A 22,077-nucleotide genomic window follows, 5' to 3' on the forward strand; every position below is an offset into this window, starting at 1 on the left:
GACATTGGAACTGGAATTAGGTACAAAAATGCTCCCTAAGGATTTTTGGAACCAAAAATTGACAAATATCTTGTTTCATACTTCTGACATATCTTTAGTTTTATACCGGTACTTCATATTTGTTTTTATGGGCTTTTTATGTAAGACAATTATTCTCAGTACAAAAAAATGAAAGTTAAAAAGAAGAATTATATAAATTTTAAATTTATTCATAGTTATAAACAAATAAACAATTAAATCTTAATACAAAGTTTTTTCCCACGTCTGTTTCAGCTCTCCTGTGGAGTCTGTGTTATTCTATGCAATAACAACTCTTCACAACTTGTTGCTTCATCAGGAGGGCTCCAAGATGGCTGTTCGCTTAGCTGGAGGTTTACAGAAAATGGTCGCTCTACTGCAAAGAAACAATGTCAAATTTCTGGCCATCGTAACAGATTGTCTACAGATCTTGGCTTATGGCAATCAAGAGAGCAAACTGATTATTCTCGCTTCTCAGGGACCAGTCGAGCTGGTGCGAATTATGCGATCATATGATTATGAGAAGTTGCTGTGGACAACTTCAAGAGTCCTCAAAGGTAATTGTGATGTTTAATATTGTTAATTCAGTTAGGTCTTTGAATTGTTTGTTACAATTAATATTAATAACAGAATATTTGACTGCATTCTGTGTAATTTTGTGACAATCCCTCTAAAAGATGGAATTGAATATCACGTTCAAAATGCAGTATTTGTAAATAAATTTGATGAGTTTATTACATATATTTTATGGAAAAAGATTCTAATTACAAAGTTAAAATAGACTGGCCAATATACCAGCACTCTTTGGTATTGATATACAGTAATAATAATGTACAGATATATCTAAATAGGGTTATCTTGATTGGTACATTTTGGTTCATTGCCAATCTTATGCTGATGTGTGTAATAATCTTAGATTCTGATACATATATAAATTATTGCGAATAAATTCAAGTGTATAATCTGCTCAAGAAAAAGCAAAACATTTAATTGATAATAAATTAGGGATGGCATAATTGGCTCTTCGGTTTTCAAGATCCACATTAACTTGGTTGACTAAATTTGAAAATTTGGATTCGGTTTAAACAAAACCAAATTTATATTTTATCTAATTAAACTTGGGGGCCTGCTGTTATTAAAACTGGCAATGTAACGTATTTTTCCAATTTGTTTCCCATTTGACTTGAGTTTTAGCACAGTGTATATTCATGATCAAGTCGTACTATATACCAAGTTTCAAATTTTCAAGGCATTTCTTTATGGTGTTCCTTGAAACTCTACTGCCATATGACCTTTAAACCTAAAATCAATTGAGTTCTTCTTTACCAAAAGGAACTATGAAGCAAGTTTTAAGTCTAGAACCTCTCTATCAAGAGTTATTGCACTAACAGACAAATAGACAACACAATATTATGAAGGACCTGGTTGGGTCCTTAACGAAATTAATAATGCTTTTTTTAAATAACTCAAAAACAATATGTGTTTATTAAGAGCCAGGAATATGGCAAAATCTCAGATTAAGATAATATAAAACAAGGGTGGTGGCACAAGAGTTCTATTTCTGTTCTATCTTGTCTCATATGTAAAGGACATATAGAGGAACTGTAACACTACATTGTGTTTGTTACAGTTCTGTCAGTATGCTCCAGCAACAAGCCAGCTATAGTAGAAGCTGGTGGCATGCAAGCCCTGGCCATGCACCTCGGTCACCCGAGCCAACGGCTAGTACAGAACTGCCTATGGACACTCAGGAACCTTTCTGATGCTGGAACTAAGGTGAGGCCACTTGTGATCTAGATTTATTTATGTCTGCGGTTTGTTTGGTGGGCGATTTAGGGATGGGGTTCTATTCTTTGTTATTGTGTGAAAATGATTACATATTAGTGATGTATTTTAAAATTCATGAATAAGTATTGGTTGTAAAATAAATGGAATACAATTTTGATAAATTATTGTCAAGATTGAATTATATAAATAACAAAATCTGGTGTAAATTGTGATAATTACTACTAAATAGTCTGATATATCAACAAGAGTTGTGCTTCCTATGCTAAGATTTAAGGCAGCTATATTGAAATGATAGTTGTTGTGTATACATACTAGTTAACACATGATTACAGTTTGTGAAACTTCTTTACTGAATAGTATTTTTTATTATTTAAAAACTAATATCTAAACTAGGATTATGGAAAATCGTTTGTTACAAAAGCTGTAATTCCAGGTTGATAGTATGGAAGGATTGCTCCAGTCATTGGTAACATTGCTGACCTCATCTGACCTTAACATCGTGACATGTGCTGCGGGAATCCTGTCTAACCTGACATGTAACAACCAACGTAACAAAGTGACAGTGTGTCAGGTGGGCGGTGTTGATGCCCTTGTCCGCACCATTGTTAATGCTGGTGACCGTGAGGAGATCACAGAACCTGCGGTAAGCGAACTCTTCATAGACAGGATAGGATATATCTACTAGTAATGGCCAAATCCCATATATTTAATCTCAAATTCAATTCCAAATCTTATACAATCGATTCCCGGTACCCAAATTTTGAATCCTAATAGTTTTTTAGTCTGAGTTAGAATTCAAAATGATCTCAAACAAATTTATGCAATTCTTAAATCATTGGAAACCACCAGATTACACAGTAAGTTAGTTAAGAATATCAAACCATTTTGAAGGGATTTGTAAAAGGCTATATTTTAAGTGCTATAAGTCATATGTTTATACCTTACAATTCCATTTTATATATTATAAAATAGGCTTTTTTATTTTATTTCAAAAGATATATAGGATATATATTAGTATGAATGACTTATTTTGTGAATTAAAATTTAGAGTGTTAAATGTTTTACTAAAATTGCTATATAAAAAATTCAAACTACCTCTAGCTATGATTGAAAATTTAAAGATACACAGCTAAATACTCTAATGAAGGACATAATTTTATACAACTACATAAATTATGATATGACCAAAAATTAGCAATCGTTTGTATTTTACCTATGGTAGGTAATTCAGCGCATAGATGCAATGCAATAGACGTGATGATGTAAAAATATAGACATAGAGTATACGAACTGTAAGCCAAATATTTATGACAGATTACTTTGTTATAAATATACAGGTTTTTAATTGATCTGTTTACTGGTAATCAGATGACATGCACTTATAGATGTGCGCTGATGCATACACATAGATATAGAATATAAACTTTAAGTTCAATATAATGTGTTTACATACTCAGAATATTTTCATACTGTGGTTATATACATACAATTATTGTGAAATTTTCATCAATATATGTTCTAGAATAAATATAAAATGAATTACTGTATAACGGTATCAGTTTGCTGCTGTAACTAATAAATATTTCTTTTCAGACATTTTCAAACCCTTTAATTTGTTTACTACAATGACAGTAATAAATGTTGTGTAATTCACATTATTTGTATTTTGAACTAATTTAATACTTTCTCAGAAATATTTATTAAATTTTAAGAGTATTATGAATGTAAGAATTTAAATGGACAATTAAGACAACACTGTGACCAATCTGGCAACATAGCAGCAGGTGAAATTTCCCGAAAGTCAAATTAGTGAACGGTGAATCATTTGGCAGACTAGTGTTGTGTATTTTTGTCTTTATCTTGTGATGATCGATTAATACTTGCAAAATGAGGCCCGAGCCTAGGCGAATTCTTTATTGTGTAAGTATTATTGTCAACTACCTAGTATTGGTAGACAATACAGTTGGAACATTATTATTTAAATTCAACATGTTGGGAAAGATTAATGCCCACTTTTAAAACACAAGTTTATTTTAAATTAGTGTTGGTTATTCATAGTTATTAAAACTTGAATTCGTTGGGTGCAAACTTGCCAAATATCGGAAGATACCCAATAGTTTATTTACTTTTATTCCATAACAAATTTTAATCAAAATTTCACAATAATTGCAAGTAGAGCCAAATAAGAAAATATTTTAATGTTGTACAAAATATTTCAATTAAAGTTTTTGAGTATTCTATATTTATGTTCATGCATTGGAGCATACTCTTTTTGCGGACAACAGTAGATCTGCAGTAAATAATTTATTATACCATTAAAAAGTGTTTTTCTGGACCTTGTGTATAAAATACCATAGGTTGTTAGCCGAAGTAACATACTATATTATATTCGTTTTGTAATTCATATTGACTTGCAGTTCATATTTTGTGTATTTACCTGTATGTTCATGCATCACTCATTACTGCTGGGTCTATGCATGGGTGCATATCGTCAAGTGACACATCACTAATCTTTGCGGAGATGTTTTGTGTATCAACAAAATCACAGTGAATGTATACTAAGTTTACATATTTTTTATAATCAACTATTTAAAAATATATCTTATATAAGTATTAAAATATATTATAAATGCAAATATACATAAATGCAATTTATGTAAATGTTAATAAAAACTATCTTAAAATGACTTGTTGAGTATTTTTAAGGGAAATTTTGTTTTATGGGTTGGTAATAATATTGCAGTCACCCGGCAGTGGCAGCTATTGAACCATTGTGGCAGTGCTAAATCATGTGTCTGTCGTGATGTCTGGCAAGTCTGTTTTACTGTGAGGTTGAAGTTGGTACCTTCATACAGTACCTTTTGTTTGCTTGGCCTTGAGTTTGCTTTTAGTTAAGTTTAGAAGTTCGTACAGTGTCTCTCAATTTAAACACACCTAGTTTGGCAGAAGGCACAATTGAACTTTTAAACTGTGTTGAACCAGAAGGTGATTGAATTGCATGTGATAGCAACATGCAGATGGATGATATTGATAATTTGTTAGATCAATATCAGAATAATTTTTTTACTATAAAATGAATGTTACTTAACTATCATAGATTCAGAATGCTTTTTTACTCATGGAGAAATGTTTTTCAAGGCTTATGGGTATAACGGCTTAAAAAGTAAGTAAATGTAAGTGTTGTATAAATTATAGGCCTTAGTAAATGTTTGTGTGTTTTTTACTGATATGCTATGGATACTACAGCCATAACTTGGTAAGTGCCTACCAAGTACTTTTTGTTCCTACTTTGTAAGCAATATGTCATAGGCCTGCTACAGTCTAACTTTTTGTTATTTACATTTATATAGAACATCATTGTTTATTGAATTATAGTTAAAATTATAATGTTTTAAAGTTATAGTTCATATATTTAGTTTTTATTCAGAATACTAAATTCAGAGTGATTTAAAATGGTTTGCTATTGTTAAATTTTTATAGTTTTTAATTAAATTGTTTTTATTGCAAAGGGTATACATTCCAAATATTTAAATTGTAAAATAAAATAAGTTTGTGAATAAGTAAAATTATGAATTTTTGTTAGCTGTTATTGCTACCAAATGCTCATATATATTCAAAATCTAGTTTATAAGACTATGATTTCTTATTGAACTGTCGATTTAAGTATGTTTTTAACTTTAAAATTTAACCCTCCCAGCGTCCCGTATAAACCATCTTGAACGTCCAGCATTATTTTGCCGTTTTGCAGACATTCAGATAAAAATTTGCAAAAAATACAAATATGGAAATAATCATACACTATAGCATACCATTGTAATCAGTAATAAATTCTTAGTAAGGAAATATTAAATAATTTACTCACCAAAAATATATGTTGAAACTTAGAGCTTATAAATCAAAAAGTAAAAAAAAAAAAAAACTTCAATCAACTTTTCACTTATATAAACATAACTTTTTTATTGTTATTAAAAAATCAAAAATAGCAATTATGTTCAATAAATAATGTAGAAAAAGAAGATGTTTAAATATTTACATAAAACCTTATACTAACAACACTATTTACAATATACTGAACTTGGTACACTCTTTTTTTCTTCGAAAAATCTTAGTCCGAAGAGCAGCTGGGGGAGGCTTGCCTCTTTCTTTTCCTCCCTTTAACAGAAGGCCTCCCCAAATAAGGGTAGCAATGTTTGTGGATGCCACAGTTGCACTCTGGGCACCAATATGTGCTTTTCTTGTTGCATACAACGCAAATCCGATCATTCTTGTTGGGTAAGTGAGTTAGCTTGTGAGTATCGCCTCCTGGACCTGGTTTTGGTATTGGTAGAACAGTATCATTTTCTGCCAGTGTCTCAATGATGTCTACAATAAAATTCCTTCTATCCATTGGTTGGTCACTGTTATTTGCATACAAAAGAAAGGCATTGAATAGGGCCATGTCGATAAAATTTAGAAAGAGTTTCTTCCAGTACTTTTGGGTAGGACGTGTACAAGATAAATGATAGATGGACTTGTCAGAGTTGTCTACACCTCCCATAGCTTGGTTGTAATTATGAATAACAACTGGTTTGACACCTTCTTGGCCTTTTTTGCTTGTGATAATTTTTATCTTCAGCATGCCCTGCAGTAGGAATAAGAAAAACCGGTTTTCTGGTAGACGTGTGTCGAAATCCAACAAAAAGTAATTCACCTTTTCTGAAATATACACTTTCTCTAGCTTTTAATTTCTGTTCAATGCCTTGTTTGCAAATAAATTTAGATCTTTTGTTTATTGTACCAGTGATAAAAGTTGAACGGTTCAAAAGCTTCTCAGCAAGAGGGATTTTGGTATAAAAATTATCTGTGAATAAGTGGTGACCCTTATTCTTAGAGACCCTGCTTTTTGCATGATTTCTAATATAACTTTTTCCTTTAAAAAAATCACTACCGCTATAAAGCTCAAAATGTAAAATGAAACTGGTTTTGCTATCACATACTTCAAATTTTTTTATTATGTAGCGGGCATGTTTTTTATTGGGCATATATTGTATGAAGACACAACGGTTTTTCATTCCCACTACGGATTCATCAATACAAACATTTTGATAAGCAGTAAAGTAGGCTTTGAATTTTTTATTTAGATGGTCTAATAAAAATCTAATTTTCACCCAGGGATCATAATTGGGTTGTCCACGACGGAGAGTTGGCGCCATTGTCAGATGTAGGTTAGAGTTGATAAGCATGAATTTATTGTATGACATTACTTTATGGAAAAAAGGTATTGTCTGTGAGGCCCTAGTGTCCCAATAGGCTTGTAGATTCTTCTGTCTAATCAAACCCATATTCAAAATACAAGCGAAAAACTTTTTTATGTCTGACACAGTTATATCAACCCATCTTGTAAATCTAGAATGAGTTGGCATTGTTCCAGAATCTCTCTTTGTTTTAATTTTGTTCTGGGCATAGTAGTTAGTGTGTCTGACTATGTGGTTCCATACAGCATTGGTAAAAAATAAGTAAAAGTACTCAATAGGTTTACTATTTCGTGGAGGCACATTCTTTACTCCTGGCTGTCTAACCTGAAACCTATTTCCAACATTACATTCTGGTTCGGTTGAGTAAGTTAGGACTTACTCCCATTCCTAACTTAACTAACCCATTCACTTGTTTGTGGAGGTGGTAATGGTATTGCTGTATTTCCGTAATTGGTATTAGTTCTACTGCCGTTGTCTGAATCACCTGAGTCTGATGAAGAAATGTTGTCAAGGTCCGGTTTGTATTCTTCGCCGCTGCCCTATGAGTAGTCTTGTAGTGATACATTGTCTGGCCATTCTTCAACTTCTAAATCACTATCAATGTCTCCATCTTATTCGTGAATCAATTCTCTCAAATCACTTGATCTACCAAAAAAATCTTCTGCCATTGCACTAAATAAACATCAAAACAATAACACAGTAACGCACCGTAAACAAAGGTGACCCGCTCGAGACTAACGCACCGTACACAAAGGCGACCCGCTCAGACTAACCAAGCTGGCACACAACAAAAAAGAAAGTTTTGGGTCAGTGTTGCCAAAATACCTATCGAAAATTATCGTATTGGGTATCAAAATACTCGTGCATTTACGGCCTTTCCAACGATATATTGATCAGGCCTATCAGACACGGCCAGCTCATTCAGGAGTTGTTCTTTTCCGCACATGTTTAATTCGACGGAATTCCGGTGTGGACGCTACACGCGCTTATTTAATTCGCCGGAATTCCGGCGCGGGACGCTTGGAGGGTTAAGCAAAAATTTAATTTGGTGTATTAAATACCAAAAAAAGCAGTTTATGCATGTTTTAGTTAAAAATATTTGGTTTATCAACACGCTAGAAGTGGTAATTTATTTTGAAATATTCATAGGGACTATATAAAAACTGAAACAACTTTTTTTTTTTTCCGAGAGCGGGAAAAAATCCTTTCGGATTTCCCATTGGGTTCGCACAATGGGGGTCTGTGGTGATTCCACTTAAAAAAACCTCCCTCTAAAATTCTACTCCTCTTCATCTTGGTATCACCTTTCACTGAAACTGAAACAACTAACAACCACAAATGTCTATATTATTGTATGATTATGAAAACCAACAGCAGTTATAAATAGAAATCTTTTAACAGTGAAATTGTATCTGATAACCAGGTATGTGCTCTTCGTCACCTGACATCGCGCCATGTGGAAAGTGAGATGGCACAGAATGCTGTTCGCCTCAACTATGGTATCCAAGTGATTGTGAAGCTGCTGCACCCTCCGAGCCGCTGGCCCCTCATCAAGGCTGTCATCGGCCTCATCCGTAACATGGCTCTGAGTCAGGCCAACCACAGCCCATTACGAGAGAATGGTGCCATCCACCACCTTGTACGCCTGCTCATGCGTGCGTTCCAGGATACTCAGAGAGTGAGTAGTCTATGTATTGTACACAATAATGTGTAAGTGCTCAACATACATCGGTTAGAACGATATACTTCCAAACAGTATCAAAGTATTTTTAGCCCATATGAAGTGCGATGCTCCGTTACACTGTTAGTGGTTGCTATTTCTGGGACTTTCTTTTCAAGAATTCTAGAATGTACGTTCTTTGTTTTTATCTCAGACATCACTTTACCTGAAATGATGTTTTATACATAGTTTTAAACTTATGAAACTGCTTTAAATGCAAACATGTACACATTAGTTTTATTACAAAAATTAATTTTATTTTGAAAAACAAATTCTAATTTTTATAGATTGCCAAATAATTAATAATTACATACACAGAAAATTAATTTTTAAATAGTCACGTTTGTAAAATAGTTATTTTAAAATAGACATATAAACTGTTTGTATAACATAATCAATTCAATCAAGTTTTTAATAAATTTTACTTAGACAAGGGCTTGAACCCACCATGTTCACATAATACCATGAATGAAACTAATATTTAACATATCAAAACAAAGCCTATAAAATATAGAATAGTTGACTGATGATGCTATGCTTATCAGAGAATCGAAATAGTTAAAACGAAAAAACACTAGGTAGTAGCATTTGATGCAGAGAAATGACAGCAAATCTAACTGTGCATTATTGGCTGATTTTGGCCACTGTATTAGCAGGAGATGGATTGGCGAAGCTGGCCAATATTGGCTGCTTGAGAGGGACTGGGTTAATGTCTAATTTTACAGTTATATACTAGCCTTGTATAAAATATAAAATGTACAAATAATCTTTTTTTTTTTTTTTTTTTTTTTTTTTTTTTTTTTTTTTTTTTTTTTTTTTTTTTTTGGGCTGAGGATGGGGGAATCTGCAATCAGATACATGGAGGGTTCTCTCTTCTTCCCTTCACTTCAATCCAGTGCATGCGGGGTTGACTACGTTATAAAGATCGCCCGACCCGCTAAACCCCACCCTCGTCCTTCCTGCCCACCAAGCCGGGGGACCACTTTTTAGCATTTCTTCAGCTGGGTGAGTGTCTTGCACTAAAATGCTTTCCTTCTTCACCTTCAAGTCCTCACGGCTCATCTTCCATTTTCTTCCGTATAATGGAAAAGGCCCATCTTACTGACTGCGTTTCCACATGTCTTTCCGACTGCACCATGTGAGAGACCAAAGTCTCAGGTATCAGTTGTCTGGTTGTTTCCCAGCAATTGGCTCTCTCCTCTGTCCACCTCTTACAGAAAAAGAAAAGTGTGCTCAGCAGTATCTTCCTCTCTGCAGTAGTGGCATATACTTGAGTTACTTCTGCCAATCCTCTCCAAGTAACGGCGGAAACACCCATGACCTGAGAGGATCTGAGTCACATGGAAATTTACCTCCCCATGTGGTCCTTTGAAAGCCATACTCTAATGTCTGGTATGAGCCTTCTGGTCCAGGAGCCCTTACTTGAGACCTCCCACTCTCGTTGCCAAGCATCCTCAGTCTTTCCTGCAGCTCCGCCCTGTCTCGTTCTCCCAGGTAGCTGTCAGTTCTCTCTTTCACCAGAAGATGGATAGGAGGAGTCCTAGCGAGCACCAAAACAGCGGTCGAGAGATATCGTCCTGTAGGCTGATGTGATTCTCATCGCAGCAAGCCGTTGAACCCTTAGTGCAGCTTCCTTTGCTCTTCCAAACTGCATTGCACTCGCCCACACCGGTGCACCATACAAGAGTATGGACTGTGTTGCTGAGAAAAATCAGCCGCCTCTTTGACTCCTTGGGGCCCTTCGAACATTCTTCATAGTCCCACTTATTGCCATTGCCGTTACTGAGGCCTTTCTTGCTGTTTCCATAACATGGGGAACGAAAGTTCTTGACTTATCCAGCCAAATGCCTAAGTACTTGACCTTAGTCTTCGGTGTGACAGTCGTACCCTGTACCCGAAAAAGTGATCGGTCGAAGTCTCCTCCTTCCAGCCATGATAATTGCCTCAGTCTTTTTGTGGGGCCAGCTCAAGTCCCAGTTCCTGCAGATGATCCCCAACTCGTGCAATGGCTTCATTGGATCTCTCCATTAGCACATGTTCCGTGCTTCCCTTGGCCACCAGGGCCAAGTCATCAGCATACCCGACAATTCGTACCCCAGGCGGGAGAGCCAAGCGAAAAACAGTGTCGTACAGGACATTCCAAAGGGTTGGGCCAAGCACTGATCCCTGTGGAACTCCACTGGTAAACTTGCCTCCTCATTCCATTTCCCAGGTCCAGTGTTCTCTCCCCTAAATACGCCTGAAATCATGCGCGTAAGATATGGAGATACTCCAATCGCTTTCAGCCGCTGCAATATCTTCTGCCAAGAAGCACTATTGAAGGCATTTTTTACATCCAAAAGGACAACCGCTGGTATTTCCCGGGTATTGTCGGCCTCCACCCACAGCACGTCGTACCAACTTGATGACCATGTCCACAGCATCTACTGTTGAGCGTCCAGGTCTAAAGCCAAACTGGTTGTCAGACAAAGCATTGGTTTTCTCAAGTTCTTCTTGTAGTCTTCCTACCAGCAGTTGCTCAAACAGCTTCCCCACAGTACTCAGCAGACACAGTGGCCTGTATGAGTCTGGTCTGCCTTCTGGCTTACCCAATTTGGGATGAGGGACCAGTCTTGCCATCTTCCAGCCTGCAAGGAAGCTCTCCTCTCTCAGGGGCCATATTTAACACTTTAAGGACCTTGTCTGGGGACTACACTCACTGCCACCTTTACTACCTCTGGGGGAATGCCATCAGGTCCCGGGCTCTTGTTAGACTTGATCTTTTTTCCCGCCACGATAAGCTCATTTTACAAATAATCTAATACAACTAAAATAAATACAAATGTACAAAACTGTAATGTGGAGAAGTTCTTTGCTTTGTATAATTAACAGAATGAAATAAATTGAATTGATGTAGTAGCAATAATTTATTTTCAATAAACTTTCTATTTTTTGCATAACAGTGTGTCCACAAGCTTAAAAAATAGGAAAAATTGGAAACTATGATTTAATAATCTGACATTGAAACAAGCATTAAAAACATTTGAAGTTTTGATAATGTCCTGGATTAATTTATGTTAACTTCAATGTAATCTATTCTAGTCTTAGAATCCAAATACAAACTCCCTAATGTCATGGAGCCCACCCTGAGCTTCTTAAAAGTTCCACAACATATATGTCAGAAACTCTTAACAGACACCTGTTCATTATTAAATATTATGATTTTATTTAACAATGTTTCTGGATGAAACTGTATTACAATAATAATTAAATAACTGAATTTTCTCTATACATTGTACGTGTGAAAAAATATATGCAGAATATGATTAAAAGCAGCTAAATCTAAGCTGAAATCACTTAAGAAACAAATGTTCCTACCAAAAGTTTAGACAAAAATAAATAAGATCTTATTTGTATTATTACTTAATAATGTGACACTGAATTGTGATCCACATCCTGTTGCAACATATTTGTTAGTTGAAACAGAGTCAATGGTTCCATGATTGGATGGCTTTGCATACCCTTTTGAGACAAACACAAAAACTTTAGTATGAGACACATCATTGCAAGCCTGGCCGTTTGGTTTTATTATTTATTAATAATGTAAAAAATATAAGGGATAATTTTTAATACTACTGTTATCATAAAAAACAAATCTATACTCATGTGGAGTTTATACAATATATCTCAGGCCAAAGTCCATTAAACAACAAATTATTTGCCACAACCTAGGCTTGCAATGATATGTCTTGTACTAGAATATTCCTGTATAGATAGGCCTGGTCAAGCCAATAATATTTGGTATTATATACAATAAATTAAATTGGCCATTAAAAAAAGTAAAAGTAGTTGGTGAGAAAATTGTGTTACTCAGTTTGAAATAGGTCATATTCTGCATATATTGTTTCACATATATAGTGTGTAGAGAACATGTAGTTATTCAATTATTATTATAATACAGATATTATCCAGATACATGTATATTGTGTATAATAAAGTGAATGAATTTCAGCATAATATCTTAGCTTTTAATGGTAACTTATCAGTACTTAATGGTTGAAATTAATTTTTTTGGTACTGTTTTACAAATTATTGGGTGTGTAATGCTTATTTTCAAAAAAATGTAATATGTTTGTTTGTAACAATTTTTTAGTTTTGAAATAAAATGCTTAAACATACCTTATAAAATACGGTTGAACTGATATAATATACATAATCTGTATCTTGTAGTCCTGGTGAACAGATGGAAGTATTTATTATATTGCAATAATTTCAATAAATAAGTTTTGTCAATTACGTGCTGCTTAAAATATACATATGTCGATAAAACTTAAAAAAAACCTCAATATTGTAGATTTTATGTATTTAAAATTGAACTGGTTTATTTTAATCTAAAAAATAATACACTGTTTTCAAATATTTGCTTATTCTGAATTATGATTGTTGTACCTTTTATTAATTAAAATAAGTTATACAAATTTATAAATGTAACTGCAATTTTCATCTGATGTAGATTATTTAATTATGAAATTACATTACATTAATAAATCTACTCTTTTTTTGAATGTGGTCATATTTTCTATAATAGTTTTAGTTAAACAAAATTTTGTTTTATTCTTATACAAGTTTTATTGTGTTATAATCAAAACAGTCTAACTTTGTATCTATATTATGATGATATGCTGTTGTAATATGTACTACTTAAAATTATTTAAAGCTTTAATAGAATGTCTTGAATTTTTTATAATGGAAACTTTAAAATTTGCTTTATGTACTTCAATTTCTTCAGCATATAATTGTATGAGTAGAGCGAAAATGAATTCATCAGTCAATTGTAATTCACGCCTTTGATGAAAATATTTTTGTAATTTTTATGTCAGCAAAAAGTTGTAATCATCTTGGTAGTTCTATAGCAATGTGATTTTTGATCATGAACTCTTTGTGTAGCAGAGGTCAAGCGTGGCGAGCAGCGGCAGTCAGCCGTCCAATGTCTACGCAGATGGGGTCAGGATGGAGGAGATAGTGGAGGGCACAGTGGGGGCCCTGCATATCCTTGCCCGGGAGTCTCAGAACCGTACCATCATCCGGCAGCAGAACGTTATCCCAATCTTTGTGCAATTACTGTTCAGCGAGATAGAGAACATCCAGAGGGTGGCAGCGGGAGTGTTGTGTGAGCTGGCCACAGACAAGGAAGGCGCTGAGATCATCGAGCACGAGGGTGCCACTGCCCCTCTCACCGAACTTCTCCACTCTCGCAACGAAGGCGTTGGTCAGTATCTCATTATGAGTATTGGTTCATATAAAGGGTATAGATTAAAAAAAAATAAAGTAGCTTAACAAGAAGTAACAATAATTGTATACAACTAAAACTACAGGCTGTACATCTTCTTCTACTGTGCCGTAGGATGATTTCCATTTTAATTAATAATTATCATAATTCTAATTCTCAACACAAGTTTATAATACTTTATCCTCACATATCATAGAGAGACTTTTAAGAGTATTGATTTTGAAAAATCCTTTTTGTAGCAACTTATGCTGCTGCAGTTCTATTCCGCATGTCAGAAGACAAGCCTCAAGATTACAAGAAGCGGCTCTCTATGGAATTGACGAATTCTTTATTTAGAGAAGACCAGAATCTGTGGGCCGGAGGAGATCTTGGAATGCCTCCTGATCTTCAGGTAATACAAACAATTTTGATAATAAAAGGCACTGGTATCTTTCTTAACCCAGTAAACAATAGATTAAACCACCTGGTAGTTTTTGTATGTTTTTACCAACAAATTATTGTAAGCTATTATCTAAACATCTAAATAATAAAAAATAGATTGACATTTCAGGCAGCACTCACGCACAAATCAAATTGGGTTCTGAACTTTTCATTCTACATTTATTTAGATGAAAAACCATTAATCGATATAAGTATAGATTTTGGATAAGACTTTTTGTTTTATATAGTATTAAAAAATATTATTTTTTCACACCTTATGTTGTTAAAAACCATATCAATATGTAAGAGAGCATTTTCCTGTGAATGACAAATAATAGCCTGGAAATAGGCTGAGTGCTTCAGAGTTTTCTGATCAGCAGATGGAGGGTAAATTTGCAATGAGGTTGTGCGTTTATGTAACATTACATTTATTGAAAAATTGGTTTTTTAAAGCTTTACATTTCATATATAAAATTGTAATACTTTTAATGCATTTCTTTGCTTTTGGTTTATTATTGAAAATGGACCAAATTATATCAGACATTTGCCATTTTCGTCCTATTTTGTATTGGAACATTTCTTAATTAATTATTCAATGTGAATTTTTTTGACTTATTACACTTCTATTGCTATCATAGTATTCTACTTTGGTAACACATAAAATATATCAATTCAGAATATCAATTCTGTCTTACTTTTAGTTTATTTATGTGTACATATCATAGAGATGAGAACGAAGGTTAAAAAGTAGTACTAATACATTAGTTTAAAGAAATTTGAAAAGACTTAAATTTTAACATTAAAGAAAAGAAGATTTGCAGAAAAAATGGATATAACTTACTATGGTCATACAGTATGAAACATTTCTGAAACAAGATTATTTCATTTTAGAAACAATAGTCAAGAAGATTTGTATATATTTATCAAAGTTATATCAAGTTTATATAGTTATCAACTAGTAAGGAATGTAAACCTTTATGTAGTGTTGCTGACAATATCACCCATATATACGGCATACCTGTTTATATTTAAAGATACACTTCCAATATTATTGTTCACTGCTGTTTAAAGTGCTAAAGCACTTGCATGTTTGTATTTTTATTTAAGTGCTATTTAATCACTATTAATAGCTTGGATAGCTCGGTGGTGGAGATGATAGCCCTCACTGGAGATGCAAGAGTTAGTGTGCACGGGTAGTGATAGCTTAGTGATGGTGTTGACAGGATATGCTAGAGCCTGATCAGATGTTGGATGCCATGTACTCTCAAGGGCCTCCCAGTGTACATAGCAGCCATGGAGGTCGCCCTTTCTCCCAGTCAGGTGAGCAATAGTGTACAATTAAGAAATGTTTAAGTTAACTAAGCCTCAGAGCTTAACCTATTTATACATATAACTAGTTAAAAGTCTGAAGACACCAGTACAATTTTTTAGTGTACATAGAGAAATAAAACTCATAATATTATGTTTAGTAATTAAAATATACTTTATTATAAATAGAACCATCCCATGCCCACAATTGTACATTTTTGGGCAGATTAATTGTTTAAAAGCAAATCCCTATAGTGTGATCCCTCTTTTAAAAGCCTTGATAAAAATGACAGGGCAAATTAAAGGTTTCTATGTTAACCCAAACCTGAATGGTGGCCAATAAACAGTTTTTCCAATATTTTTTTATTTTAATAGTATGAATTTAACACAGAATTTATAATAAATAAATTGTGAATGTTGGTAATTGTGGTAAACATATCACAGGAATGGCCTGGCAGCGAGAGAGCCCTACAACTCTCCCCACTGTTATGTCTGCTAAGAAAGATAGTTGATTTCCTGGCTCTACTATTATATTTTTGAGATGAATTTTATTAATTTTTTTAAAACTCTATATTACTCTTAGGAGCAAGGGTGAAAAGTGCTCAGTGATGCATATAGGCTCATGTGTACTGATGGAATGTGTCATTTATGAAGAATAGAAAGAGCTCAGTTTTTAAGTCCCTTATGCTTAATGGTTTTTATCAATGAAAAAATTGTACTTGTTGCTTCAAGAACGTATATACTTATTTCTTTGAAGTCATTTTCAGACAATATTCATAGACCGCAATTTATTCATTACAAAGTAGGCTATATTTTTTATAATATGTATCTTGATTGGCAAGTAGTGTTTAAAATAATTATATCAAAAAAAACAATTATTGCCTTAAAAAAAGTTTTCCCATATAAATATATTTGTTTGTATGGACAAGGGAACACGTGAAAAATTCCAAGGAAAGTATGAGAATGTACCATAAACATGATATAATAATCAAACAATAAATAAATAACATGCCTAGAGTATGCTACACTTGGATTTCTATAATTCTAAAATTAAAAGAGATTTTATAATTACTTCTACTAAGCATATTGTTTTAGTGTTACATTTTAGTAGTTTGGTCATTTGTATTTTATATCTTCATAATGACATGCAACACTCATAATTGGACATTTATTTACATATAATTGTACTAACATACTAATCTAGATATTCTTTCCGTTCCCATTTGTTGTAAATGTGAAAACAGACAGCCCATCCTGTGTTACCAAAGACATTTAGTTTTCAACTTCTTTTGACATAATTGTTTTTGTCTTATTAATACCCGTAATCTGGGGTATTATTCAGTGGATCATCCCATTTCACTTTTATAAGTTATCCCCACATCCTATTTTGGGGGACAAGAAGGTAATTGTGAAACCCTTTGGAAACATCCTCAGATATTCTTATTTACAAATTCCCAAAAAACATTTAATAAATAATTAACTGTTCAAAAGTGAATTGATTGTTTGGAATTTTGAGACACTTGATACATATAAATCTGTTTCAAAAGCAATTTTTGTACCTTAATAGTTTAGTAGATGGTCAAACTAATTCATATTTGTAGTATTCTCCTCATAGATCACAATTCCATATAACATATTCTTCTTGTTTTGAAGGCGGGTACTGAGCCAGTTGCTGGTATTTTCATTGTCAGGTAACGTTTGGTGTTTCCGCTTTGCTTTTTTTTTTTGTACATTTGCATGATGGATGTTTTCAGTACTCCTCATTTCTATTTTGTAGCCTAGTAAAATTTGTAATACTCATTTTTATTTAAATGATTTTTGTCAGTGAATTCAAATTAAAAGACTTATAAAAGGCCTTTGAAAATAAATTAAATACTTCCATAACATTTTATGTCACAATTACTTAATACACACATTTAATTTATTTAGCTTACTCATAGTTCGAGGTTTTAAGGTTTTAAATTTTTAAATTTGGTTTATAATTGTAAAAATAATAGTCAAATCAACAGTTCCTTTTTGGCTACAAAACTGTGAAAAATAGAAAATAACAAAATAGTTATAATATAATAAAGTTTTATAATAATATAATATAATATATAATGCAATCTTATGAAGTTTTCTAAATAAAAATATTTGATGGTAAAATAAAATTTTGTTTAGCCGTGGAATTGTGTTTTAAAATGTTGAACAAACCATAGACAACAAACGATTTTGAAAAAATAAATATCAGAGTATCATTGAGTATCACCATTGTGGTATCGTGTTATTCTGGTGGCAAGTAAATCATCATTGTGGTACTTAGAGGGTTAAACAAATAATTGAGAATTATTGTAAAAGAATATGTATAGTTGTAGAAAAGTTTAAAATATTAAAACAATGAGAGAAAAAGGTTTTTATTTTACAATATAATTATTTAAAAAATAGTTTCAAAATATCCAGGAATTATATCCAATAAATTAATATTGTTTCATAAAATCTAGCAATAAAATAATTAGGGTAAAATTATTAGTGCTGAAGGTAAATAAAAATATAAACACTTAATTTTTAGTTATGTCTGTGATGGGCCTGTCAGAACTAATTTGGATTAAAGTTAAATTGTAAGAAAAAATGTGAAAAGTAGAATATATACAATTTCTACTTTTCATATAGAATAAATAGAATAGAATAAATTCTGTATATGAGTTCATCATCACTTTAAACATGGGGATTTGTTATATCAATGCTTAATTTGCTATTACTGGTAAATTAAGCCTTTTTCCAATGCTCCAAGATTTTTCATATCTATGTTTATTTATTTTTGCAAAGAATTTTTCATCCATTAAAATATTTTTTTGCAAACAACAGCAGTTTTCTCTGCTGGATCTAAAATCATCGTCAGTGAAGTACATGGATAAATGTAATTTATTTTATGATTCTTAATGTGGTAAAATTGCTTTGTGTTATTTTGTGTAAAACTTGAGCTATCGTGTATTTATTTTAAAAGTAGTCCCATCAGGAATATTCTCACTCTCTTATTATATTTTCATTTGTTATTAAGTACAAATTTATGTTTGGCTTCTTCTTTGTTGGTGTATTATTTTTTAGTGAAAATTACTGTTTGTATATGTAGTATATTATTACATTTTTAGGTTTCATTACACGAGTTTGCGAGATGTGCTTATCAAGGGTAAAGAGAATAGAACCATGTTTGTGGCATATGATAAATGTTGGTGTTACATGTTGTAGGTATACATAAGAAAAACAAATAAAAAAGGAACAAGAAGGTTAAATAAAGTTGAAGTAGTGACTGGTCATAATTTGAAACGTTATCAAAGTTTTCAGTGATTAATTGACGAACATAATTTTGTGTTCCACATTGTTATTTAGATATACTTACTGTAGAAACAAATTTAGAATTTTTCTTTGTGAATGACAATGTTTCTTTTAAATCATAAAATGTTTATTAATTGAAAATTACTCCATATCTTTAATTTATGAATTTTAATGAATTTAACTGTAACTTAAATTCTATACCCTTTTCCTTTATCTTGTTTCTTTATGTTATATTTTTTAATTATACTGAATATTAATTATTTTATATTATTAAGGACCTCTGACAATTTCTTCTTAAAATTATTATCTGTCCGGTATTCTTTTTGTAATGAATGTTTCTTTTCAAACAATTCATTTGCCTACAGTACTTTATTACAGTATTTTATTCTGATTTTGCAAAATTGTAAAAGATCTAAAATAATTAACTTTCTTTCAGAGATATGTCTCTTTAGTTTCAAAACGATTATACAGAATTAGATGTTTTATATTGTGATAAAGAAAATGATCCAATCTGTTCTACTATCTGATTGTTAACAATTGTGTTAAATGCAGGTTGGAGTTAAATTGGAAGTGAATTTTGTTGGAATGTTTTTGGTTTGTCTTAAGCAATGTGTGTGTGTACAGATGCTTTAAATTCTTATGATACTTTCATCCATAATGAACAGTCACAAACAGCTAGCATAGTTTTTATTTACATTAAATTTATTTCTCAATTTCTTCCAAATAAATTTTGTCATAGTTCTGAATAAAACCCTTACACAGTGTGAGAAGAACTTTATAATCAGTAGGGTTTTTGAACTTATGTTGAGAATAATGATCAGTGCTTGATTTCTAGGACTACAAGTGACGGCACTGTAACCTCCTAAGAGTCTGGGGGTATAGAATACCTCTCAGAAGAAAGAGGATTTGGGAGACCCTCTCTACAAAATCTAGAAAATATGATGTCCCAAAGTTTTGATGCATTTCTGAAGTACAGGGGAAATTTTCCCAAACAACCCGAAAGTCCTTATATTGCCAGAGAGGGATACCAGAACACATTCTGGTGTATTCTGCCTAGTTATCACTAAGTGCTTGGTATTACTCAAAATCAGTTAGGCAAGAAGAAAGTAAAATACTTGCAAATTAAACTGATTACAACGTTTATAAGTAAACATCTCTTACACACATTTTGTTTTTCCATCAGTAACTTAACATTTCATAAAAAGGGACAATGTTCTAATTATAGTTTATTAAATTATATCTACTTATGAGTTTAATTACAAAAACACAGTAAAACCAGAGTCGGGTAGCTTCGATTTACGTACTTATTATGTTCCTGTCCATTACTTAATTTTTAATTGGCTAATGGATGAGAAATTAATTGAAAAATAGAAAAGGAAAAATATAATTTGTGTTGTGCAGGGTATGATCCAGTACTGCTAGACTCCATGCAACATGTGGAGATCCGGTCTCACAACAACTCCAACTATGGACCAATGGAAGTATCCGCTGCTGATCTAGACTTTGACAACTTGGATGAAGTGCCTCCCCCACCTCCTGACGGTCAGGTCGCTGCTGCTTGGTACGACACTGATCTGTAGTTCATGTTATATCCACAAATGCTGTAATTTTGTTATAGTATAGCTCTATTTGATAATTAACTATTTTGGAAACAATTTAACAGCATAACCATACATAATCTTAAATTTTTAAATTAATTCTTTTTTGGAATTTCAAGCGAAATTATAACTAAAATGTAATTTGAATTTTTAAAACAATGTAAAAATGAACAGTGGATCCTTTAATAGAAAACTTTTGTTGTAAGTTTAACCAAATGTATTGTAAGCGGTAAAAAAAGTCCATTTTATAACAAATTTACCTTAAACAGTTAATTAGCTATTAAGATTCTTCATATTAATTTTAAGTCTTCCTTGCTATACTTCAGCATAACATAAACTATTTTAAGATGTTATATTTTTTATATGTATCAACATATTTTATACATTGATTCTTGTTAGTAGTATAATGTATTTATTATATTATAACTTTATATTTTTGGAGAACATTTATATTCATGTATCGTTTGTTCTTACCCAAGAAAAAGTAGTAATGGACTGTAGGATTTGTTATATTGATATATAAGAAAGTGTATCCCTTAGGTTTTAATCATTGTTTCATGGATATATTTATATATAATCTTTTATGAAGTATTATTAGACTTTTGTAGGAAGTTTCAGTTCTAGTTGGAAATAAATTCAGTATACATTTTATGAATTATGAAATATAGTAATAATAAAATGAAAAGAATAATTTTGTATGTGCTATGAAAGAGATAATTGGACCAAGAAATTATTAATTTTTTATACTAATCAAATTTATTGTTGTGATAAAATAAAAAAAATAATTTATAAAGTTGTATAAAATATGCATATTAAAACAGGGTACAATAAATATTTCTATTCTAATTGTATTGTGTTCTTTTTTTGTTTTAGGTAGATTTTGTATAAAAATCAGCCTATTGCAACTGCCCTTATGGTAGCATTTAGTGAAAATTTGTGTTTAACTTCACTGAACATGACCCCCAGAGCCAAAATCATGTCCTGATCGAAATTTTATATATATATATATATATATATATATATATATATATATATTTTTATATGTATATATGGTAGATAATGTAGCTTTTGCAAAGGATAACTGTCCCAAAAATAGCTCAGAGAAGTTAAAAAAATTGATTTAAAAATAATCTTGGCTAAGATCATTGGTCAGATTGGTGCACCATTTCATTTCAATATAATAGCCATTCAAATTTAAATAAATTCACAAGTCTGTTATTTATGGACCTAGAGAAAAAAATGTTCTGGATGATCATAGTACCAAGGTGCATTCGGAATGTAAGTACCGTTTTGGAAAAATCTCAATTCCAATCTCAATTTCCAAATCTCAAAAAGTCAATTTCATTTTTACATGAAAGAGAATACTCTAGACTATTTTTCAATAGTTTCCACCAATATTCAAACATGTTG

General features: G+C 32.2%; 1 protein-coding gene across 3 annotated transcripts; it reads left to right on the forward strand.

Annotated features, from left to right (window-relative positions):
- The first annotated feature begins 252 nt into the window (after positions 1 to 252).
- LOC124360248 (armadillo segment polarity protein-like) lies at positions 253 to 21,513 on the forward strand. 3 transcript variants are annotated; one of them, XM_046813692.1, is made up of 9 exons: positions 253 to 575; positions 1,649 to 1,794; positions 2,240 to 2,449; positions 8,464 to 8,718; positions 13,687 to 14,008; positions 14,269 to 14,420; positions 15,673 to 15,769; positions 17,411 to 17,448; positions 20,471 to 20,603. In XM_046813692.1, the coding sequence occupies exons 1-8, from the start codon at positions 350 to 352 to the stop codon at positions 17,419 to 17,421; spliced, it is 1,419 nt and encodes a 472-aa protein (XP_046669648.1). In that variant the 5' UTR covers positions 253 to 349; the 3' UTR covers positions 17,422 to 17,448; positions 20,471 to 20,603. The 3 variants fall into 3 exon arrangements, with proteins under 3 accessions (XP_046669648.1, XP_046669646.1, XP_046669647.1); XM_046813690.1 differs by lacking the exon at positions 17,411 to 17,448 and having other exon boundaries at positions 20,471 to 21,513; XM_046813691.1 differs by lacking the exon at positions 17,411 to 17,448 and having other exon boundaries at positions 13,690 to 14,008; positions 20,471 to 21,513.
- Positions 21,514 to 22,077: the final 564 nt, after the last annotated feature.

The sequence above is a fragment of the Homalodisca vitripennis genome, chromosome 4 (assembly GCF_021130785.1).
Source record: "Homalodisca vitripennis isolate AUS2020 chromosome 4, UT_GWSS_2.1, whole genome shotgun sequence".
Taxonomy (NCBI): Eukaryota; Metazoa; Arthropoda; class Insecta; order Hemiptera; family Cicadellidae; genus Homalodisca; species Homalodisca vitripennis.